This window comes from Uloborus diversus, unplaced genomic scaffold (assembly GCF_026930045.1).
Source record: "Uloborus diversus isolate 005 unplaced genomic scaffold, Udiv.v.3.1 scaffold_592, whole genome shotgun sequence".
Classification (NCBI taxonomy): Eukaryota; Metazoa; Arthropoda; class Arachnida; order Araneae; family Uloboridae; genus Uloborus; species Uloborus diversus.
Genome location: NW_026558783.1, coordinates 94,456 through 119,874, shown reverse-complemented (window position 1 = coordinate 119,874; position 25,419 = coordinate 94,456). Strand labels below are relative to the sequence as shown.

The window sequence follows — 25,419 nt, the reverse complement described above, 5'->3', positions numbered from 1 at the left end:
GACACAACTCCTTATCCTACTAAAACGAACTAAAACACAATATTAAAAATTAAATATACTTAAACAATTGGTATTTAAGTCACTTGTGAAAGGAATAATAAATAAATAAGTATAAACTTTTAACTAAACAAGTTATAAAGCAACATAAACAGTTACACAAGGTGTGTAACATGCCACGGAGGTGAGAATTCACATGTTGTGAACCAAAAAAACAAAAAATACTAAAATAAAAATTATTATTAAAAAGTTGTTGGCAGGTTTAAATAGATATATTTTTGATGAAATTATAAAGTATTGTTATTGTTAGATGAATTGTTCCTTAAAATTTTTACTGTGAAAGGCGTGCGACTCAAAAGTTACTTTTTAAAAAATGACCCATAAGTGAAAATATCGACCGAACGACCTATGTATTTAGCAGCAATACATGAAATAATCAACGACTATTTCAACAAATTAGAATCTCAAATAAAGATTAAAAAAAAAGAAAAGAAAGTACTTGAAAAAATTCATTTCATTTTAAAGTGCTTGAAAACTTTGGAAAAGTGTGGATACAAACCATAAATTTAAACATTTATAACAAATGGTAGGGGTTAGAGGGATAGATGCTGAAGTATGTTAAATTTTGTTCCTTGCCTCATTCTGCATCAAAAATGCAAAAATCATGCTTCTCACGTTTCTGTAACATATTAATTGAGATAAATTGTTGTGACTCAAATGTTTCATATCTTGCTGTTTATTTAATCCCAAATGCAATGCATTATTTTGGAAATTCTAATATACTGCTTGCTTTTATCTTGCTTTGAATGCATATTGTTAATCTGTTCAGCACGAGAAAAAAAACTCTGCAATTGAAGAAAAAAGTTGTTGAGATGAAAAATCAATATATTTTTTTTCTTTTAAACTTAAAGTAATTGTATCTTACGAAGTTAGAACAATACTGTAAAACTGTAAAATCTAGTACTAAATTTCAGAGACTGAAAAGGGCAAATGAAGCCCAGAATAGTTTTAATTGTTCAGGAGTCCTTGAAATGGATTAGACGAATTTTTGAAATTCCTAAGCAAAGAGTGCTTCAAATTTATTTCTTATCAAGTGTATAAATTATGAATTATTCAAATGAGCAGCATGTTACTCTCTTGTTACCTATTTTCCAAATCTGTACACCGTTTCTTTTAAAGCACTTTTTACTATTGATCATTTTGTATTTAATTCATTGTTGTATTTGCGGGTGGATTGAAGACGTGATCAAAAACTAATTGAATTGAACCGACAGCCGATGTAAGCAAATAACAATGCATAACCTTCTATTCTACCTTGCTTTTTCTCTCTGAGGACTGCTGTCACTCATTTTCCAACACGAAAACAACTTTTACTTTGTATTATCATAATTCGCATAAGATTATTTTGCTATTTTTTTCTGAGATTTTTGTGGTTCCAATTACCCCTTATAAGGCTTAAAAATGCAGAATTTCATATCTATTTTACAAAAATTCCTCTGGGAGGGATACCCCCTGACCCTTTAAATTGGGGATATTCTATACACTACTTAAAAGGGACACTATTTCCCAGCATATACCAAATGTATAATGGGGGGGTCGGGGCTTTAAAATACGGCCTTTTTTGCCACCGACAGAAAAGCTGTTTGGACTACAAAATAGACTCCAACCTGAAATAGCTTAGGGTCACATGAAGTCTAAATCTAGCCTTGATTACAACTAATATTGCTCAAAAAAAAAAAAAAAAAAAAAAAATCCTGCCCCCCAGGAACTCAGTCCTAAATCCGCCTATGAAAAAGAGACACAGTCATTAAATTTTGTGAAGGAGAACGTGAAAAAAGTTATTTATGCATCTATTTCTTCTTGAATAAGTTCAAATATTTTTTTCCTTCCAAAGATCACAACTTTCATGTTCTAAAGAAAAATAAAATTCTTGGAAAAAAAAATCCTCCCCAAAAATTTTGATGGCGAAACTTGCGCCATAATCCCCCCCTGTGGGCACCCCCGAGTGGGAAGTAAACAAAACTTGGCAATACATTTGCCTGCATGACACTGGGATGTTAAAAACAATGCTGATCAGATAATTGAAATGTTAATGAACAGAATCTTCAGTTCAATCTGTATTTCATGAAAGTGGCAAATGTTAGTGCCAAACAGCAATTCTCTTTGTTTATTTCCTCTATCACTTATCCCTAATTGCACTATAGAAAACTCTGCTGCTTGTTATATTTTTCACACTTTACATTTTGTCACCTCAGAGCAACAGTAGGATAACTTAGTGTTATTTCTGGGATTAGATGACTTAGCGTATAGCTTTGAGGCGACGATGTGTAGTAAGTGTTTTTGGTTAAAATTGACTGTTCTTCTAAAGATTTGCTTAATGGAATAATCCTTCAGTATCAAAGTACTATAGATGTACAAGTTTTCATTTTGAAAAAAAAAAACTTTCTAACATTTTCATAAGAACATATACCAGTGAAAGTAACTAAATCCTCACTAAACTGTTGTTGGTGATTTTCGCCAGCATTCAGCCTCCAACTTAGGTTGAGAGTTTAATTAGCTTTTACAGTATAGGTTAGACATTATATGCATTTTACACTTTTCATATTTTCTTTTAGGCTCTGGATAAGGCTAAAGATGCAGCCAGCAAGGAAAGGGCTCTCACTAGACAAAGAGATCAACTGGCTTTAGAAATCACTCCAAATATGGACCTCACATTTTCGGTAAATAGTCTCTAATGTTAAAAACTTACTTTCTGTATTATCAGCTCACATTCTTTATTTTTTTCCTTACTCATTAGATATTCAAGTATTCTTAATGAAATAGTAAAATTAAGTGAACTAATTTGTTTCGTTTAATGATGGGATTGCACTTTCTTGTTTGCATGTTGATTATGATTCATTTATCGTACATAATCAATGAGAAACCTGTACCTAAATTTTTCTATTTGAATAGGAAAAATGTGGTAGGATTGGGGAAGTTGCCTAATGTTACAGTAAAATTATGTGTTTTCAAGATTTCATTTGTATATATGTTAAATTTGCAAGATAATCATGCAATAAACTTCAAAGCTAATCCAGCCTTTTTTTTTTCTGAATATGTTTATCGCATCTAGTATTTTTGTTTCCAATTATTTCGAAATGTATGTAATTATGTGCTCATTTTCTCGTAGGTTTTACTGAATTTAGCAACTCAGTATGGCAATAATGAGATGTATGGTGAGGCCATGAATACTTATCAAATTATTATAAAGAACAGGTCGTTTACCAATGCTGGTATGTATGTTGTGAATTCAAATTGCACTGCGTATTTATATTATTCATATATGCACTGTGTATTTATATTCAGAACTTGAGAACCTATGTTCTCAGGGTTCGTACGCTCCTTCAAAACTCCTCCAATACTCCTTCATTTAGTAAATTTTTTTGAAGGGCCCTTCAAACTCCTTCATTTTGGTTTGAACTCCTTCAAAGCTCCTTCTTTCTTAGTTCAAGACATAATCTTCCTCTATGACAGTAGCTTGAAATACTTCGGTTGACAACTTAACTTTGTCACAAGGGTAAAGGTATAAGGGCGATTTTAATCTAGTAATTTCGTTTATATATACATTTTTTTTTCATAAAGATGTGATTTACAAATTGATCATAGAAGTTATAAAAGTTTAAGGTTAAAATATTTTAGATGACTAAGACATTTCATAAATGAAGTAAACCTGCTTAAATGGTGCTTGGCTATTTTTTCAAGTTTTATGGTTATTTCTTTTCCCTCCACCCCACTCTCAGCTGCAAAAGTCAGTTTGTCTAATTGTTATTTAAATATTTGAAAATACATAAGCTGATGTACTATATTAAGTGATTGTGTTAAAAAAAACAATTGTTTAGCAAATCACCGTTATGATATGAGTCATCCACAAGTGATATTATGCCTTGAGGGGGAGACGAGTTCATGAAAGTGTGACAAGGGGAAGAGAGAGAATGACAAACAGTAACATCTCGCAGTTAATATAACAATATGTTTTTAAAAAATGTGACACGTGATAAGAAGAGGAGTAAGAAAAAAGTGTGACATTATTTAAGGACAGCCCATTAGTACTCCTTCAAAATCTCATTTTACTCCTTCAAAACTCCTCCAAAACTCCTTCATTTTATTTCTGAAATTGAGTACGAACCCTGGTTCTGAACCAACAGTCTAGTAACCTCATGGAACTTCTCTCTCTCTTAACTAGCCGTATCCAAATTGCAGCAAAACATCACATCCCTAGAGGAAAGCGTAAGGACAATTGGATTCCTTTTTGGTAGGATTACAGCATAGATACACTAACCAAGGAAAGAGACCAAACCTGTAAGGAACTCCAAAGTAACAACAGTGAGGAGTTAAGACGTAAACTTATAGAAGTAAGTCATAAGGTGGAAGAAGCCATCTCAGCCAGCAAACAAGAGAAATGGGCAGAGCTCTGCCAAAAACTTGACCCAAGAAAAGGCACGTCCCAATATCGGAATTTGATTAAGGCTCTAAATAACTCAAGCAGTACAGCAGCCAACACACAGGCGAAACCTCAGTCAAATGTGATCTCCACAAATGGCTTAAATGCCAGAACAAACAGAGAGACAGCAAACCTACTTGCAAAGCACTACGAGGTTTCTAGCAAACTACAGTGTTCTGCAGAAAACAAAAAAGTCAATAGAAAATACAAATATGTTATTAAAAGAAGCAGGAATATGACCAATAACAGCATCTTCACTTTTGACCTTAGTCCTGAGGAGCTGGAATCTGCAATCGCCTAGATCAAAAGAAATCCCCTGGTCCCGATCTCATTTTCGTACAAATGATCACGCATCTTGGTGCAAATGCTAAAAAAGATTTGCTGTATATCTTTAATACCTCATGGCTCTCTGGTAAGTTACCCAGGTCCTGGAAGAGCTCTGTAATTGTTCCCATCCTAAAACCTGGAAAATCTGCAAGTAACTGTGCAAATTATAGACCTATCTCGCTCACCTGCATTCTGTGCAAACTTATGAACCGCATCATTTATTCTAGACTGATGATTTGGATCACTGAGAACAATATTTTGCACTCATACGAGACCATATATAGAGCCAATCACAGCACCGTCGATCAGCTTTTCCATCTCTGCCAAACAATTCTTGATCACTCGGCTACTTTCGACAGAGTCTGGAGGCAGAAACTGATCAACATCCTACACAAAACAGGCATTACTTCAAATGCTCTAATCTGGATCAATGATTTTCTCAGGAAAAGAAGCTTTAAAGTCAGGGTTAATGGTGATTTCTCCACCATTCACCATATCTCGGCTGGAGTTCCTCAGGGCTCCGTACCTAGTCCTCTTCTTTTTCTTCTGTACATGAATATGATAGACCTCCACATCAGTGAAGAAATAAACGTTGCCTGTTATGCCGATGATATTGCAGTCTGGCACACCCACTCAAATCTCAAAGTCTCACAAAAAGTTCTTAATATCTGTATGAAGGGCATTGAAATCTGGTCCAAACATCTTAAGCTTAAAATTAATCCAGACAAAACAAACTCTTGTGTTTTCTCTACAGACAGCAAAAATGGAAGTTTGTTTCATCCAATTTTAAATTAAAAAAATAGAAATTATACAATCTAACCCCAAGTATCTTGGACTAACTCTAGATGCAGAGTTAAGATTCTCTAAACACCTTGAAAATGTTTCAAATAAAGCACTGAAAAAGCTTAACATCCTCAAAAGACTTTGTGGTGCTTCCTGCGGATCAAGTCCAAAAACTCTCAAGAATACTTACACTTCTATTGTCAGGCCTGTTCTCAAATACGCAGCACCCATATGGGCATCGACGAGGCCTACTGTTAAAGAAAAGATCAACAATGTTCAATAGAGAGCCTCTAAAATCATCACTAGAGCTGTTTCTTCAACGAATAACATCAAAATTGAAAAGGAATGTGGCCTTGCCTCCTTGGAAAGCAGAAGAAAATTAACAAGCATTAAATTTACCAACAAAATCCAAACCCTTGCTGATCGACATATCTCAAGTAGAACCTTTGATGCATGGAGTGGAAAGTGCAGGCTGAAGAGATCCTCAACCCTCCAATTCGATCGTGATATAAGGAATGATATCATGACATCAACCTCAAATATGAGACTTTCAAAATTTCTAAAGAGCCTTACAACATCCTGTGCCCTCTCCCCCAAACTAAAATATATTTAAATCTCTTACGGCCTTGCACCAGGAAAGAATCCACAGCAATAATGAAAGAAAAAGGCTGAATTGAAAAAACTCACGACTTCAACTCAAGATCTGACGATCGCCTTCACAGATGGCTCTTCCAACTCTAATCTGGATAGAGGAGGAGCAGGAGTCTTTTTCATCGAACCAGACGGAGCACAGAAATGCCACGGTATTCCTGTTGGGAAAATGGCTTTGAACTACACATGCGAACTCGTCATCAAAAGCGCTCTGGAGATTTATCTTTCTAGGGAGGACCAGAGTTCCAGAGGCATTATCATTTTCTCTATTTGCAGGCGATCCAGAAGGGCAAATGTCAACTTAGCCATCAGATCATTGAGCTCACAAACAAAATCATTGCTGCCCAAAGATCCTGCATTTTACAATGGATACCGGCTCATGTAATTATTTTTGGTAATGAGAAGGCCGATGAGCTCGCAAAGGCATCCCGTAATTCTCCTCAGCCATCCAACTCCCTAATCCTCGTTGACGCCAATGCAGTTGCTGGCCGAAGACTAATTGGTTAACAAGCTAAAAGGAACTCCATTCCGGATTTGAATTGTGACAGAGCCATATCGACTACTATAACCAGACTTAGGACAAATCACTTAAATGGGATGAGGATTTCTGCGGACAGACAGCATAGTTACATCAACTTTTGTCCTCATCACCCAGATGACATCCCACTGTCTCATCAACACATCTTCAGCTGTCCGGCAATCCAGGCCAAACTTTTTAACATTGACTTAGAAGACCCAGTGAACCTACTCTATACAGATAAGGCTGTCGAAGTTGCAAAGGCTGTCTACGACAGCTTCAGAGCCATATAAATGCATATTATCATAGACACGACATCATCATTATTCATACTGTCTTAAACAGAGAGGAAACTGTAATGAGTGTTGCTCATACCTCAAGTGTCACTGGGTGCAGTAAGTTGTGGTGTCACTCTCTGTCTCCCAAAGGTAACTACCGTAGGCAGCTGCCACAACAAAAAAGGGGGGGGGGGGGTTAAAGAGGTATGAAATGCTAGGGAGAAGAGACTCCTGAGGATTTTTTTGCTTTTGTAAATTTGCAATGTATTACTGAATTTTATCAATATTGATTTTGATCTCGAAAAAAGTGTGGAATATGACCCCTAAATTCGGATCAGAAGGCTACTGCAGGCTCTCCTCTTCAAATTCAAAGTTGCATTCTTATAGAAAAACATGAGGTAAATCCATTTATTTGGATTTTTTAATTTTTGTTATCGTGAAATAAACCAATCCACCAAGTAAAAAATTATTTTTCAATCAGTTGTTAATTTTTAACTCTGAAAAGTGAGGGGACAAAGACCCTTTACTTTTAAAAGTAAGAGGGCAGTTATACATGAAATAAACTGTCAGCTCAGTCAATTCCAGCCGAGGACTGCAGTTTCGTGCTTCTTAGCACTCATCAGCCCGGCATAGGAATGACTGAGCTAGAGGTGGAAAACCTCTTAAGGAAGCCTAGCGTGCCAAACAAACTGGTAGCTAATACAGGATTAGCACTGACCAGACGAGTGACCGAAACAATGGTTCGGTTCAACTTGAATATTGAAGGCAAGGCAAGTATATTCAGTAAGTTACCGTCCTATAATCAGGGCTAAGGCAGAAATACATGAAATACACCGCCAGCTCAGTCATTTCCAGCCGAGGACTGCAGTTTCGTGCTTATTAGCACTCATCAGCCCGGAATAGGAAGTGACTGAACTGGAGGTGGAAAACCTCTTAAGGAAGCGGTGTATTTCATGTATTTCTGCCTTAGCCCTGGCTATAGGGCGGTAACTTGCTGAATATACCTGCCTTGCCTTCAAAATTCGAGTTGAACCGAACCATTGCTTCGGTCACTCATCTGGTCAGAGCTAATTCTGTATTAGCTACCAGTTTGTTTGGCACTCTTGGCTTCCTTAAGAGGTTTTCCACCTCCAGCTCAGTCAGTCCTATGCTGGGCTGATGAGTGCTAATAAGCACAAAACTGCAGTCCTCGGCTGGAATTGACTGAGCTGGCGGTGTATTTCATGTATTTCTGCCTTAGCCCTGGCTATAGGGCGGTAACTTACTGAATAAGAGGGCAGTTGCCCCCCGTATAAGCTTCCCATAGTAACTACTTTTAACGATATGTATAAACATGAAATTTCAACAATTTTTATTTCCTAAAAAAGTTTTTTATATACTTCATTTTATTTATTTAATGCTACAAGAGTTAAAAACAATGTTTATTTGCTTTGCATTTAAGTAAAGCCAATGCTATCAGTAACGTATTTTATATTAAACCTGTCCTAGATACATGATATGCAGCCCTCTTTTCTCTAATTTTCTGTATTTTTTAAGCACAAAAATATTTTTCTTTGGTTTTTAATTCTTACTGTTATTATTTTATTTATTTATTTATTTGCTTGTTAAGTTTAAAGACTTAATTCGTTTCTGCAGAGAGATTTTTCACTTCTATTTTAGCTTTTCCTCATTTAACTGTGTCACACAATGCTTTATTTTCATGTATATGTTATTAAAAAGGTAACAACTCATTTATTTGTGATTGTCTTTGAAGTAAAAGAACCATTCTTTAGCAATTTTGTTTGTGTTAATTTAGTGAAGCTTTCATTTGAAACAGGCTTGAACATTTAGACCAGTTTCCAATGCTGATATGGAATGAGTGGAACAAAATGAAACTGTTTTAACGTGTCTGAAATAAATTAAACATCAACTTCTTTAATACAGACCAGTTTAAATGTTTGAAGACTTTTGTCTCTGCTCTTCTACCATTCAGCCTGCTCTATACATTTTTGATTGGTTAAGTTTTGTGCTATTTGCAGGCCATTCCAGCTGTGATTATCTTGGAGCCAAATTTTAGGTTGTGTTGTAATATGATATAGAAACATAAATTCCTATCCTATTGAAACATCAATTCTTCTTTATCAGGTAAACAATCACATGCTCGAGGTAGCAGTTTAGTAATGAGTATTTTATTTATACTTTTTTTGGACATTTCTATCCCTGCTCATCATAAAAGCTCTGCCCACATTTTTTCTTCCTTTTACAAAAAAGGAAGTATTGTATTCGCAAAAAAATTTTCACTCAAAAATCGGCCTTAATTTCCATTTTGCTCGCCCCCGAATGAATATTAATTTTTTTTTTCAACCCGACCACACATGGATATATGCCTAAGAACGTATAGACACCTGAAGAATTCATTTTGACAATTCCCAAGTTAATTACAACGAGTTTTCTCATGATGTCCGTATGTATGTATGTATGTGCGTATTTGTGTATATGTGTATGTATCTCGTATAACTCAAGAACAATATGTCCTAGAAAGTTGAAATTTATCACATAGACTCCAAGTGGGGTCTAGTCGTGCTCCTTCTCTTTTGGTTGCATTCGGACGTTCCAAAGGGGGTCTTTTACACCTTTTTGGGGTAAAATCATTGTTAATTTCAATGTAAACTCAGGCGGTGCTTTATTTTGGCAAACACTTAGCAATATATCTCCAAGCTTTTGGTCGCCAAGTTTTGTCGCCAACTTGGCGACGAATTTTTTTTTCTTTTTTTTAAAATCTGGTTTCAATTTAGCCATATTTAGATAGTTAACTATTGAATCACATTAAAACTGCCAATATTGGGAAAATTTATCTGTATAAAACGTTTTCTTTGCTTCGGTTTGCAACAGACTTGGAATGAAAGTATTTAAAGTGTTTTTTGCTCACTCCGAGGCACTATCATCTTTAAATTGGAGTAAAAGGAAGTCATGTGATGCACACATCAGCTTGTTATTTCTGTTATACTAACTGGTATCGTAGACCTAACTAGGTAATTGACAGCACCTGTAATGCAATCAAGTGTACCTGTAATACAGTTGTTACCGCATATCTACTAGCATTCTTTTGTATGTGCTTTATTCTATGGTTTTATGAGAATAAAACCAAAATATTTCTAGTTCTCTTTCACTTGTCTGCTTAATAAATTTTTTTGGTTAAATTGATTAACTGTGCCACTGTTATTTTATTTTAGGACGCTTAAAAACAAACATGGGGAATTTATGTTTTAGTCAAGGAAATTATCCAAAGGCAATAAAATTTTATCGCATGGCTTTGGACCAAGTGCCTAACACCCACAGAGATATGAGGTATTTGCACAAAACAAAAGCTTGATTTTCTTTCTCCTTTGTTTTGTAGTTATAATATTGAAGTTAGCATTTTTGGGTGCAATTGTCTTTCTTTGCGTATTATGTTTTGACTAGATTCTCTTTTAACTTTTCATTTTATTTCATTAAGAATGTGTTAATAAAACAAAAATGCTAAATTGTTTTCATAAAGTAACATGAAACATTTTATTAATACATTTAATTATAGATAAAGAATTTTTTTTTTTTTGCAACATCAAAAAATTATTGTAAACGTTTATCTTCCAGTTTCAGAAATATTACTCATTCATTGTATTTTTGTTAATTATTTCTAAGATATCTAGATAATAATATCGTCCCCTCCCTCCTAAAAAAAAACAGATTGTGGATTGATTTAATGCTGCTTCAGAGACATTGGAAAACAAAATTAGGCACCACCAGCAGCCCCATCATTAATGGGGGGGGGGGGGAGGGGGCAAAAGCCTCACTCTGACTTTGGGAAATGAATGTACTTACATAGTGTGTGTGTGTGTGTGTGTTTTTTCTTTTTGCTGTTTCTGGCTTAATTTGCATCAAATATATACCCTTTACTGCCCCTCCCCCTGGAAAAGCTTAAAAATGATGGACCTGACCACCAGTAAATGGTAGAATTTTTATTTCTTCAGTTATCACATCCTTTATAATTTGTTGTGCAAATAAAGTATAATATATATCATTCAATATATATATATATATATATATATATATATATATATATATATATATATATTTATACTTGTTTGTTAATTTAACACATCTGTCTTTTTTTTTTTTTTTGCCGCCAAATTTTCTATGCTTGCCTATGTATTTATGTTTTCAAAATTTGTCCAGTGTATCCAAATTTAGTCCAATTATTTGTCTGTACATGTGTTTCTCTCTTTACTTGTCTGATCCAAAGACAATAGAATCTATGCATAAAATAACAATTTTTATAAATGAGTCCAGCACTATACTTAAATGTCCATTTGGTCTGTATATTACTATGCCTTATTTTTTGGTGTATCTACTTCTGCCTAGTAGTAAAAAATTATTCTTTGCCTCTCTAATTAATTTATTGTGTCTAGCTACGTTTATACTTTTATTAACTACCTGTCTGCCAGTGTATTTGTTTTATTTAAAATTTGCATGCGTGTGTAAAAAATTTTACAAATGTTAATTTTTTTTAAACTAATTGCATTTTAAATTTTGTTTAAGAATTAAAATTATGAAGAACATTGGCTTAGCTTTTGTAAAGCTTGGTCAGTATACAGATGCCATTACATCATATGAGTATATTATGGCGGAAAAAGCAGATTTCAGAACAGCTCTACATCTTCTTCTGTGCCATTATGCCCTGGGAGACAAAGAGAAAATGAAGAAGAGCTTTACAAAGTTGCTGGATATTGTTCTGGATCATGTAGAGGATGAAGACAAATATTCTACTACTTCTGTGAGTGAAAAAAATTATTTTCGTTAGAGCATTTCGTTGTTAAAAAATCAGTTGCCATCGTAGTGCATAAAATGTATAAATAAAGAATGACAGATTGTCCTGAAATGATCTCACACTTTTCTCCACATATTTGACCCACCCCCCTTGTCACATGTTACACTCTACTACATTGCTATTAAAATATTTTATTTCAACTTAAATGACTGATATCACCTTCTTGTTACCCCTCCCTCCCCCTTGTCACAATTGCACGAATTCTCTTCCTCTATCAAAGCGTGATATTATTTGCGGATAACCCCTTAGGTCCTAAGCTATATTTGGCACTGCATTATAATACTGAATGATAAAAAGCCCTCAATTTACCGAGTCATAAAATCCTACTTAACTATGATAGATGGATTTAAACCGATGAAATCAATTTTTTTTGGTGTGGTTTTGGACTAAAAATATTGCAATGAATAATAGCCACTTTCACAACACACTTTTCAACCCGGTAAATCCCCGCTCTGGCTCCGCAAAAAATCGATTGAAAAATTCCCCGTTTCCAAGTAAAAAGAGGTTTCCCTTATTGTACCACAGAAAGCAGTTTTTACCCAGCATCCTTAGCAACTAGTAGACGAAGTTGTTTCGCGTAATGCATTCTGGGTAAAATTCTGCTTTACTCCAGAAACGAGCAGGAGGAGAAAAAATCCACATATATCCCTCAAATAACCGGAATGCGGTGAAAAGCAAGTTTTTTCCGGGGTCGAAAGTGTCCATGGAAACGGCCCTATTGTATAAGATTTATAAATGATATCACACTGACTACAATTTTTATCCAGGGATGCCCACAAAGGAAGGAAGATGTCATGGTACAGACTACCACTGAAGTGTTAGTCAGTGTTTTTAGGGGACTTTTCCCATTGGAGGGGTCTAGTTCTTGGGAGGGTGCTGCATGGTATTTGAGGGGCTGTTCTATTGTGTGTGTTTTTGGGGAGGGGGATAAGTTCCCCTGTTTTACTAGATAAGAAACATTCTTATTTATCCAGAACAAGATGCAGGCTGTCATTAGTTGCATTCTCAGGAGCAAAATATTAATGAAAGGAATAAAATCATATTCATAATAACCAGTTTATTTGTGAAAAAATTTAATTCAAAACTTTTAAGTTCAGCAAGTAATGTCTCTAATAATGTGACCTCTACTGCATGTGTAAGCAATCAATAATCTATGAAGTATAGTACGAGCAAACCTAACTTGGCAGCATTGTAGTGCTGTTAATAGGATCTGTGTAGCTCTCACAATGCTGCCAGGTTAGGTTTGCTCCAACTATAGTCATTTGCTTTAACCTCCTTCGACCTGAGGTCCAGATCTGTGAATCTTTCTTCGTTGCCTCATAAAATCTAAATCATTTATTTCTTTGGTATTCAGATATGCCTATTAGAACAGTCACTGCAGAGGTCTGAATGGAGTAACTTAATGGAGTAATTATATCCACCCTGCATGTATTTTTTGCTTTGTAAAACACTGTTTTTTACAAATGCAAAAGAAAGCAAGATGTGCTGTTTTGGGAAATAATTTGTAGCACTTAAGTTTTTAATTTAGGAACTAGAAGCATTTTACTTACATTTCAAAGACAATTTAATCATACTTAAAGTACATGATAATTTCCATGGAACAAATAACAAAAAATTTCTAAAGTTGTCGCTATTTATTGAATCCTATTTGCCCCCATTTTAACGCAGCCAGTAGGTACACAATTAGAAAATCTTGCTTTCCAGGCACAGTAAATAAAAATTGGGGAGGAAAAGGAGAAATATTGTCTTTAAGTAAATTTTCAAGTAAATAGTTCATTTGAAATTGTTATAGATAGAAAACTGGTACTTGGCTTTTTGAAGCAAAATTTCTTAATATCTTAACTTTTCCTTTTTTTTTTTTTTCTAGCTGAGGAAAAAAAAGTCAAAAACCAAGACTTTCCTTGGCGCTCTAGGAAAATGGTTACACTAAGATTGAAATAATTTCAATTTTGGAATTTGTGCTCAACCCATATACTATGAAATTTTAAGAAACTGCTAAAGATCTAAATTTTTAATATGCCTTTTAATCTATTACTAAACAATATTATTTCTATTCTTAAAACTTGGTTTTAGTTCCTGAAATCACAAATGCATATCTCATTTCCTTCTTTACTACTCAAAAGATGGCTTTTTTTAGAATGCTAATTTAAAAATATTCATTTCCTATATTCTTTTTTTCAACCTAATAATAACAATTCTTTAAATATGCTTTAACTATCTTTTAATTTTCATGCTATATAATACTTACAGGATGATCCTCAAACTAATCTTATTGTTGAAGCAATTAAAAACGATTCACTTCGTAAAATTGAAAGGCAGAGGTAAGATTCATTGTTAATTTTTAATTTTAAGTGCTGCATGAAAGTAGTCTAAAAATATTTTTGTAAAATTATTGATCCTAAAATATGAAATATGCATTGTCTGAAAATCAAAGGAAGCAAAGCAAAAGAAAAGGAAAACAATTTAGGAGGTAAGAGTAGGATATAAAATCAAAGAGTAAAAGGCATAAGAGGAAAGGCCATAGATTGTCTGTCAAGCATGGAGGCAGCATGAGCTCCATGTGTTCTACTTGTCTGACAACTGTTATGTGCAAGAGAACATTTTTTTCTTGTTCATTTCCTAATCTATAGATTTTGCATCCTCCTGCAAAAAATCAGTTGGGCTTAGCATACATACACCAAAATATCCAAAAAAAACTGACCATTTCTAAAATTAGTGCTTTTCTATGGCTCCTCTAGTCAAGTACCAAATTTATCTTTCAACTTGGCAAAAGTTAATACATTAACTTCAAATTCATAGCTGTCACAAGTGAAAAACAAAGCTGTTTTAACCCTTTTGGGACGAACGACGCAAGTTTGCGTCAGCAGCAGCTGCAAGTCCCATCCGAATCACACTTATCTGCGTTACAGCAAATGCTACTCAAAAATACAAACGACTGTGCGGCTTGGTTTCGGAACAAAATGTTTACTGCCAGATGGTGTTGCTTATCCATGTTCAGTCCAAATGATTGGTCTCGAACGTGACGTCAGAATAGGGGGATCCATCAAGTGTCTGTGATTTATTGGATTTCGTGAAAGAAAATCTAAGCATGTGCTAGCAAGTGAAAAGGGAAATGCATACTCATTTTTAAGCGGTTGTTTGTAGTTTCGATTCCATTTTAAAATGGGATTTTATGGGAAATATTCTAGCAAGGGCTTTTACTTTTAGATTCATTTGTGTGGCCATGGTGAACACGTTATCTTTCTGAGGAAGAAATATCTAAATTTATGACTGATCCATATATGAATCTTTTGGGCTACAGTGAAACAACTATAAATTATTGGAGTTCTTCATACAGTAATTACTTTCCATAATCATATGCTGAAAAAGAAAGCAAGGAACTCAGACGGAGTGTAGTATGCTCAAAGCACAATAAAAGACATAGCACTACTAGTGCAGTAAAAATAGGGGTCGGACCCAAAACATCCAAAAAAAAAAAAAAGCTAAACCTGGTGCAAATTGTTTATTACCCTCCCAATAAGAACAGGTAAAAAGTCCCACCCCATTGTGCGTCGGCTTTTGGAATGGGGAGCATCTAAAAATTGCCGTTTTGGGTATTTTTCCAGAATTTTTAGAGTAAATTTAAAGTGAGAATATTATGTTATACTAAATTTAAAAGCATGAAATTAAAGATGTTTGACCCCCAAGAGGGATGGCATAACTCGCCAATGCTACAGAGTCCCCCTATCCCCATAAAAGGAAGCAGTACCCCCGAAACCCCTCCATAAATTTCATATGGAAACATTATTTTATGCTAAGTTAAAGTTAGAAATCGAGTGTGTCCATCCTCCAAGATCGATGGTGCACCTCCTCTCAAAGCTACAGCATCCCCCCTCCGCCAAATAAAATAAATCCTCACCCCCCCCCCCCTTTTATTTCAAATAGAAGTACTATTTCATGCAAATCTAAAATGCATTAAATCAGGACTGTCCACCCCATAAGAACAGTAGCTCACCTCCCAAAACGAAATTATATACTAAAATATTATCCTTCCCCCCCCCACCCCCTCTGATGGTGCACATTTGATTAAATGGCCAGAAAAATTACGCTGAACTGTGTTTTACTTTCAAATGATTTCTTCTAAGCTTGTAACAAAAAGTCTTCGTTATCAAGATGTTTTTTGGAATCTAGATCCTCAGCAAAATCGTTATTGTTGCAGATATGTCTAACACAGTTTGTGCACATAATTGAGCACTTCAGTCCACTTTCGGACTTTTCAAACATTCACTATATCCAATGAACTCTTTAGAGCAAGCACAAGATTTGAGACGCCGAAAGTCTTCTAGAGCAGAAGGCTTGGCTGTTGTAATAGGACGCACATTATATTTCTGTGGTGCTTTCTTTGCACCCATCAAAAATGACACTAACTTTCCCATACTTACAAGTTACCTAACCAACCCTGCATTGCTGGCATATTTCCTTGAAGCTTACAGATCATTTCCAAAAATATGATCAAGCAGGTATCTTCCATCTATTACATATGAGGCAGTGAGAAGCAAAGGGATGTAAGTGGCAAAATTAAAAATTTGTGGAGATAACCAGTACAAATGTTGGTGAACCTCTCCTCTATCTTGGGGCAAGAGATGATACTAGTAGACCTGGTAGTTGCTTCTATACAGCATGATTTAGAAAAGAAAATCAATGAAAGTCTACCTAGGATTTTATCTTTAAACGCGTTTTATTCAAAACTTGAAAATGTCCACTTACATCCCTTTGCTTCTCACTGCCTCATATATGACACCAGCTGTTCGTTCTGTGATGGTGGATGAACCTTTTGCTTCAGATGATAGCACTTTAACGATACAAGATTTCTTTCCTTCTGAAACCAGATTCATCGAATACTGATGGAGGATCAGCGCATAACTCGTACCAGAAGTTTTTAACAATTTGTTATTCCATCTTTACTGTTCATACCATTCGGTGTAAAAGATGGTTTGGGCTTACACATCTTTACAGATAGTAACTACTCTTGTAACAGAAGCTAAAGACATAACTGCTTACCTCCTTTACAAAGAAATGCCACAAAATTGTTTGCCTTCAATATCCTTTGATGTTACTACCCGAACGTTAAAGTTCTCATCGCAACTCACCTTATATCATCAGCGAGCAATACCACTACCAACTTGAGAGGTAGGAAACTTCTGGGGGCTTTAGAAACGGATTGTGATTTCCAAACTGGGAGACAAAAAGGTGTAAATATTTAGCATTCTATTGTTGTATTGCTCATTGCTCTCATCAAGAATTGTTCTATCGTTGAATCACTACAGGTTCTAGACCACCTGAATTTGTCACTGCGTTACATCGTTGGATAGCTGATGTTTGATATGATCAAATTTTTTTTATTGCATAATGTACTCAAAAGTTTGAGATAGTGTTGCAAGTATATGTCTGCATATTTAGCATAATTCTCATAACCAGCTGCGTAAAAGAGAGGTAGCTCGGTGTTTGCAAATGAGAACCCCCACCGACTTAGAGGATGCAGAATTGCAGCATTGCCTGTCTCACTGTTGGCAATTTCGGTTTGTCCCCCCTTACGATGATGGCAAAAGATTTTAGAAAAGTTGAAGTAAGTTAATCAAGAAGAAGTAGTGAAACTTTGGTCAGTTTGGACTTTTTTTATGCTGCACAGGAATTTTGTTTTCCAGCGCTCTAAACAGTTTAATAACTCCAATCACAAATAATTTGGTTACTGATCTCACTTAGATCTTTTAGAATTATCATTCTGACATTACCATATCATTGTGTGGCATTTTATACTTCGGAAAAGTTTAAATCAGGGAATTTTTTTTCGTGAACTTCAGTGCAATAGCTGATTTTAGAATGTAAATTCAGGGTCCCCCCCCCCAAAAAAAAGCAATGGCGCACCCCTTAAGTGTGACGGAGTATCCATCCAGAATAAAAGCCCTCAAAAAAGAAAGAAATACCCCTTGAAAAAACTGCCTTAAAAATTCCAATGACGCAAAGCTGCTCCATAACCCCCCATTCCCCCCCCCCCCCCCCGCCTGTGCACCTCTGTTAATTGGATTTTTTTCTGTGAGAGTTTATTATTTTACTATTATAGAGTAGTTTCTGCGAGGTTTGAGAATTTTTTTTTAAGTAATAGAAATTATTTTTATTTAAATAGAGGATTATTTCGTCTCCCCCCCTTCCCCCCTAAACCCGACTCGCAAAGTGCTGGGACTTTTTACCCTTTCTTGCTGGAAGGGTAAGAAGTAATTTGCAACAGGTTTCACCTTTTTTTTTTTTGGATGTTTGGGTTTGGCCATTTTTTGGCCTAATTTTACTGTACTATACCTATGAGTGTAAAATGCGCAATGCGCATTGCTCAGTGCTTTGAAATTTTTCATCCGGCTTTGAAACGTTAATTGTTACAATATTCTTCAAGTATTTCCTAACATTAAGTGCCAATATTTTTCCTCTTTTTTACAAAATATATTGTTTAATTCTAGCACTATTAGTTATAGTAAAAAACTAGGTATTTTGTAATTTTTCTTTTGCTAAATATTGATTATTTTCATCAAATTTTTTTGTTATGATCAAAATTATAATATATTTTATCATATATTAAAAAAATGGTTTCGTTTCCACGTAAAGTACATTTTATGCATTATTATGTAATGCGTACTTTCCAAAATTGCGTATTAGGCTTAGCGGGAGAAATTGCCTCGACCTGTACGCACAGCCTGCGTGTAACAGCTGGCCCTCCTGAGGGAGCGCTATCCCAAACCGGTTAATACATCTTGGGTTTTTCTTTTTAAAAAAATTTTAGCATTTGAAATTTAAGTGTGTTAGTTTGAAAAAGTTTTTTTTTGAGAGTTGTTTCTTGATTTCTTCAAGGATGGGGATCTCCTTGCATTACTGGGCCTATGTATACAAATCCTGGCCAATGTCCTATGAATGTAAAAATTTCAGAGGTTGAAACAGATTATTGAAATTTACTTTGAACCTTTATCGTATTCAATTCTTCTTTTATAAATTCTTATTAAAAAAGTGAATGAAAATAGTACATAGACATTGTTTTCATAGAACTTGGATATGGTTAGAAGGGTTTCATGTATGTAAAAAGTTCAGATTTGCTGTTCTTAAAATATTACAACTCATAACTAAATGATGACTTAGTTGGAAAACTGGGGTGATCAATTGAATGAAAATTCAACAGGTAGTGTTCTTTGAATTTCCTGAACTGAAATACTAGAAACGACATTCAAAATATAAGAGTAAAGTTTTTATCTCAATGAGCGTGCCACCTTTCTTAACTTTAAAGTGTACATAACATTTCATACATACTTAATTAATAATAATCTTAAACAGAAAAATCCAAAAGTATGTGATGATGATGGTTCACATTGAGTGAAAACATTAGAATATTCAAATTAAAAGGGAAAAAGAACATGTTCAAACAAAACAGTATCAAAATTTTGTCGCCTCACTTTTTTGCTGGAATCACAACTCTAATCAATCCTTCATGCATAGCTGTCACAAGTGAAAAATAAAGCTGTGTTTTAACCCTTTTGGGACAAACAACGCAAGTTTGCGTCAGCAGCAGCTGCACGTCCCATCTGAGGCAGGAATTCCACCAGCTGTTTACATTCATTGCAACTGATACTCCTAAATGTCCTCTTCAATGCAGCAATGAGTTCAGTTTTGTTGGTGGGAACTAGGGCAGGTAACTTACTGAATATACTTGCCTTGCCTTCAATATTTGAGTTGAACCGAACCATTGTTTCGGTCACTCGTCTGGTGCTAACTCTGCATCAGCTACCAGTTTGTTTGACACTCTTGGCTTCCTTAAGAGGTTTTCCACCTCCAGCTCAGCCACTTTCCTATGCCGGGCTGATGAGTGCTAATAAGCACGAAACTGCATTCATCGGCTTGGAATGACAGAGCTGGCGGTGTATTTCACGTATTTTTGCTTTAGCCCTGGATAATGGGCGGTAATTTACTGAATATACCTTGCCTCGCGTTCAATCTTCGAGTTGAACCGAACCATTGCTTCGGTCACTCGTCTGGTCTGCTAATTCTATATTAGCTACCAGTTTGTTTCGCACTGTTGTCTTCCTTTAGAGGTTTTCCATTTCCAGCTCAGTCACTTTCCTATGCCGGGGCTGATGAGTGCTAATAAGCACGAAACTGCAGTCCTCGGCTTGAAATGACTGAGCTGGCGGTGTATTTCACGTATTTGTGCTTTAGCCTTGGCTAATGGGCGGTAATTTACTGAATATACCTTGCCTCGCGTTCAATCTTCGAGTTGAACCGAACCATTGCTTCGGTCACTCGTCTGGTCTGCTAATTCTATAATAGCTACCAGTTTGTTTCGCACTCTTGGCTTCCTTTAGAGGTTTTCCATCTCCAGCTCAGTCACTCCTATGCCGGGCTGATGAGTGCTAATAAGCACGAAACTGCATTCATCGGCTTGGAATGACAGAGCTGGCGGTGTATTTCACGTATTTTTGCTTTAGCCCTGGATAATGGGCGGTAATTTACTGAATATACCTTGCCTCGCGTTCAATCTTCGAGTTGAACCGAACCATTGCTTCGGTCACTCGTCTGGTCTGCTAATTCTATATTAGCTACCAGTTTGTTTCGCACTGTTGGCTTCCTTTAGAGGTTTTCCATTTCCAGCTCAGTCACTTTCCTATGCCGGGCTGATGAGTGCTAATAAGCACGAAACTGCATTCATCGGCTTGGAATGACAGAGCTGGCGGTGTATTTCACGTATTTTTGCTTTAGCCCTGGATAATGGGCGGTAATTTACTGAATATACCTTGCCTCGCGTTCAATCTTCGAGTTGAACCGAACCATTGCTTCGGTCACTCGTCTGGTCTGCTAATTCTATATTAGCTACCAGTTTGTTTCGCACTGTTGGCTTCCTTTAGAGGTTTTCCATTTCCAGCTCAGTCACTTTCCTATGCCGGGCTGATGAGTGCTAATAAGCACGAAACTGCAGTCCTCGGCTTGAAATGACTGATCTGGCGGTGTATTTCACGTATTTGTGCTTTAGCCTTGGCTAATGGGCGGTAATTTACTGAATATACCTTGCCTCGCGTTCAATCTTCGAGTTGAACCGAACCATTGCTTCGGTCACTCGTCTGGTCTGCTAATTCTATAATCTATATATATAATTCTCTTACGTGCCGGCAAATGAAGGGGTGAATTTCTAAACCTCTGTTGGCAACACTTCGCCGATAAATCATGTAAACAAACTTCTACGTTGTTTTGAAATCTTGAATCACAGAATACTCAACGAACTTTTTTTTTTTTGAGATGAGTTTGAGTCGGGCTGTGGCCCATTTCAACCTTAATCAGCAAAGAAAAGCTCAAAGAAGGCAGGAAACCGTTCTTGAATCCAATTTAAGACGAGCCATTTCCAGAGTGGTATTCTCTGATTCGCTGCCGATAATTTTTAGCGGCTGGGGAATTTTCAGTCAGCAGTTCCTTCAACAGATCAGGTGCGTCACACAATGCCGGTAACCGCACCTTTCCGTCATGGCAACATTTAGTATATTTATTTGCAGTATTACGCTCTTTCTGCCAATAAAGAGCACCACAAAATTCGCATTCTTCACACATTGCTCCACAATCATGTTCATCGGCAATGTTGTTTTGAACGCGTAGGCGCTTTGAGCGTCGTCTATTCTCTGCTTCAGTACGACAGTTCAGTTCAAAATGAATAACCGAGAAAGAATTTACTTTATTCCTTTTATTCTCAGCTGAAAGGTTTCGCCAAATTTGTTTAGGGTTATAGTAGTTTTAGTATTGTGCAAGCAAAGTAGCCTTGGCGAGTTTTCGCGTTTTTAGTTAAACCATTTTTTGTTCGTGACGTGGCAAGGATTCAGAATAACAACAAGAAGGACAAACGTTTGAGAAAATATGTTTGGTGCTCTCTGAGCCTGTTTTTAGTCATGGCCAGCTCTATGTGGCATTATCAAGAACAAGATCTTTTGAAGCAGTGTCAGTTGTGGCTCCCAAACGGGACATTTTTAATTGTGTATATGAGGAAGTTTTCTCAGATTAGAATATATAAGAGTGTAAATATGTAAATATATAAGAGTGTAAATAATGTAAATGGCGGATAGGGGAATGCCTTCATTGGTTTTCCAATGGGTGGTAGAAGGGAAATAAAATACCTTCCGCGGACCAACAGGTAGAAGTGCAATCTCTCCAAAGCAATGACAGACACTTTTGTATCTATAATGGTAAAGTTGTGCACATTGCCAAGGCAGTCATCTTACATACAGCAAAGTTAAACTGTCGAAAATCTGGCTAAAGCAGACAAATTAACATTATGAACGTAATTTTCATATTGGTTAAATGGATGGTGACCTAAATGCAATTACCAACTTTAATTTTTACGGAAAATTTTAGCTAGGCTAATGTATTGGCATACAGCGAGCGAGCGAAGCGAGCATGGATCGCGAAGCGATCCACAGGGAACTGCGTAAGCAGTTCCGGGGGTTGGCGAGCGATAGCGAGCAGGGGGCGATAGCCCCCTAGTAGCTACCAGTTTGTTTCGCACTCTTGGCTTCCTTAAGAGGTTTTCCATCTCCAGCTCAGTCACTCCTATGCCGGGCTGATGAGTGCTAATAAGCACGAAACTGCAGTCCTCGGCTGGAATTGACTGAGCTGGCAGTGTATTTCATGTATTTCTGCCTTTGCCTTGGCTATAGGGTTGTAACTTACTGAATAAGATTTGATTCTTTTCCTTTGGATTTGACTTTGCCACTTTATCATATTAAGATAGGGAGAGTTGCTTGGCAGTTTAATTCTGAAAATTCCTGTTCTGTTTTCCATATGCAAGTTGATTTAGAGATGTGACACTAAGCTGAATCTTGCTGAAAGAAAAATCACTGCTGAGTATCATGCAGTAACCTTGCTAAACTGCGGATTTAACACCTAGTTTTATGCTACATTATTGCCTAGTTCCAGCAGCTGTCGGGCATTTTTTGTACCACAATGGATATTTCATATTTGAAATAGCGTCTTACACAAGATTTCTTAAACACTTCACTTATGAAATGGTAATCTCAAGCTCCTCTTTTTTTAACAGATATTTGAAATAAAGATTCATCACTGAATGAACAGCTTTCTCAGTTTTTTTTTTTTTTTGCTACCAGATGAGCTTTTTTTCGTTCCAGGAGAGTTGTGCACATTTGTGTTTCACATTAATCTTTGGCTTTTTGTTGAGGACCTTTATTTGAAACTGCAATTTATGCAATCGTTCAAATGTTGTTGACTTAGACACAAAAGTACAAATTCTTTTCAACACTTATTGATGTCAGAAACATTTTCCGGGTGATTATTTTGGATGATTCACTTTAATTTGCATTTGTATTTGACAGTTCTTAGTATCCTTTTACCACGTTTACTTCGGTTACGTTTTAGCTACTCAGTTCTTCATGGGCGCCCATATGCAAAATTTTAAAGGGAGGCTCAGAAATTTTCCCCATGGTTTAGCAGGATATTTTCCCCATAGAAAAAACGATTTCAGTACAGATTAGAGTTATTAAAGTTTGACATTTTTAATAAAGTATTCATTAATGGCTAGAGAAGAAATGTTTTTACATTTTTGCAAAGACACAAAGTACTAAAAGCAAGGAAGTTCTAATTTCTAAGGGGGGGGGGGGCTTGAGCCCAAACTCGCCCCCCTATATGGGCGCCCTTGCAGTTCTTCTATATTCCCTTAAAATCTTCAAAACGGTAGATTGTAATACATTCATTTGATCTGAGATGAACTGTTTTCTAACTTTAAACTAATGATTCAATGCACAACTTTGTTGTTTCAGAATTATCATGTTGACAACCCATTTTGTTCAAATGAATAAAGTAAGATTTTCCAAACACGAAGTTTTATACTTGTCATAAGTTATCGGTAAACAGGTGCTAATATTTTTACTGCCTTTCAAATTAACATTGAATGAGTTGATTATTCTAATTCTATGCAATTTTTTTTTGTATAAAAATATTTAAATTTTTTAATGCGTACCCTACATTTAAATTGCTAACACAAACATGCTTCACTCTTCATTTCATTTACACAATTCATTGGCATGTTTTGTAGAAAAAGTTCCTGATATTCTGCTATTTTGAGTTTGGGTAGTATTATAGTTATTACACTTAGGAGTCAATAAAAAATTATCCCCTTGCTGATTGTTCATGCAATTCTGAGACTTTTCTCTTCATTGCCAAGCATTGCTTTGCTGTTTTAATTTTTTTTAATCTAATTCGGATTTTAGTGAAATTTGTGGAATTATTTCAATGTAAGTAGAAAATAAATTTCTATTTGTATCTCCTTGAATGTTCAATTGTTGATAAGTAATGGTTTACCGTGGAAAACTGTAACATTCTTTTTGCCTGTGAAATGAAAGTATTTTTCTTTGAATATCAGGAAACAGGAAGCAGAATGGACTATATTGACTGCTGCAAAGCTCATTGCACCTGTTATTTCAGATTCATTTGCTGCAGGATATGAATGGTATGTTGTGATTTATAAATTTCAATACAGCAATGATATCAAATGGATATGACTTTCACATTATAATTACCCCAGTCTATTCCTAACTAATCACTAAGATTTTTTGTTTCTAAACATTTCTGTCCCCCCCCCCTCTCCCCTGTATTCTACTTTTGTACTCCATCATATGATTTCTTCCAATATGAGGCCTGATTATATTTGTGTTCTTTTCCTTTTTGGCTATAAAAGTATGTGAAATATACAAATAGCTAAAGTTATATATCTATCAATTCAACTATACATATCAGTCTTTAGTGTAAATTGAGTTTTCAATCTTAATAAAGGATTCAGTTTCTATTTCTCTTATTGCTCACGTTTATTTGGATACATGAAATAGTAAAAGAATCCTTTGCACGTAAAAAAACATGGTTTCGTCTATTTTACACGTTAATATATTTGTTTGGTTGTAATATAAGATCTATTAACAAATTTGTGTGATCCAACAATTGTATTATATCACAATATGTATTTCATTACATTTCCATTATATTGTCCAATCTATCATTCAAGCAATTATACAAACATAAAACTATTAGCAAATAAATAATTGAAAGTTAGTACTCAACAGTCATATTTTAATACATCCACTGCTCAAATTTATTAATGATGCTTTGTTTAATTTTTATGCTGCTCGTGTTTTTTTAAGAGTATGACTCATGACAGTTGTGTGTTAAAATTTCTATCCCTTAGAAAAAATAATGCATGCAAAACTTGATTATGTGGTATGCTTTCTTTATCTTTCTTCATTTCAGACTATATGCTTGAATTTCAAGCACATTGCCTCTAAAAAGTGATATTATTTACAGGTGTGTTGACCAAATAAAGTTATCCCCATATGCTGATTTAGGTAATGATCTTGAAATCAATAAAGCTGTGACATATCTTAGAAAAAGAGAGTTTAATCAAGTAGGTATACTTCTGCCAAAGTTTTTGATTTATCAACACTAATAAGAAAATCGGTTTTATTCAAAATTTTTAGTTTTTTTAATT

At 35.5% G+C, this 25,419-nt stretch overlaps 1 protein-coding gene across 1 annotated transcript in view; it reads left to right on the top strand.

Moving 5' to 3' along the window:
- Positions 1-2,612: 2,612 nt before the first annotated feature.
- LOC129233659 (intraflagellar transport protein 88 homolog) overlaps positions 2,613-25,419 on the top strand; it is a gene marked incomplete at its 5' end in the record, with an annotated part of 47,812 nt that continues 25,005 nt past the window's right edge. The window contains 7 exons of the mRNA XM_054867635.1: positions 2,613-2,717; positions 3,167-3,269; positions 10,246-10,360; positions 11,591-11,825; positions 14,130-14,200; positions 24,304-24,390; positions 25,236-25,335. Coding sequence (XP_054723610.1) covers positions 2,613-2,717; positions 3,167-3,269; positions 10,246-10,360; positions 11,591-11,825; positions 14,130-14,200; positions 24,304-24,390; positions 25,236-25,335 — 816 coding nt within the window. The remainder of the gene's footprint in view (positions 2,718-3,166; positions 3,270-10,245; positions 10,361-11,590; positions 11,826-14,129; positions 14,201-24,303; positions 24,391-25,235; positions 25,336-25,419) is intronic.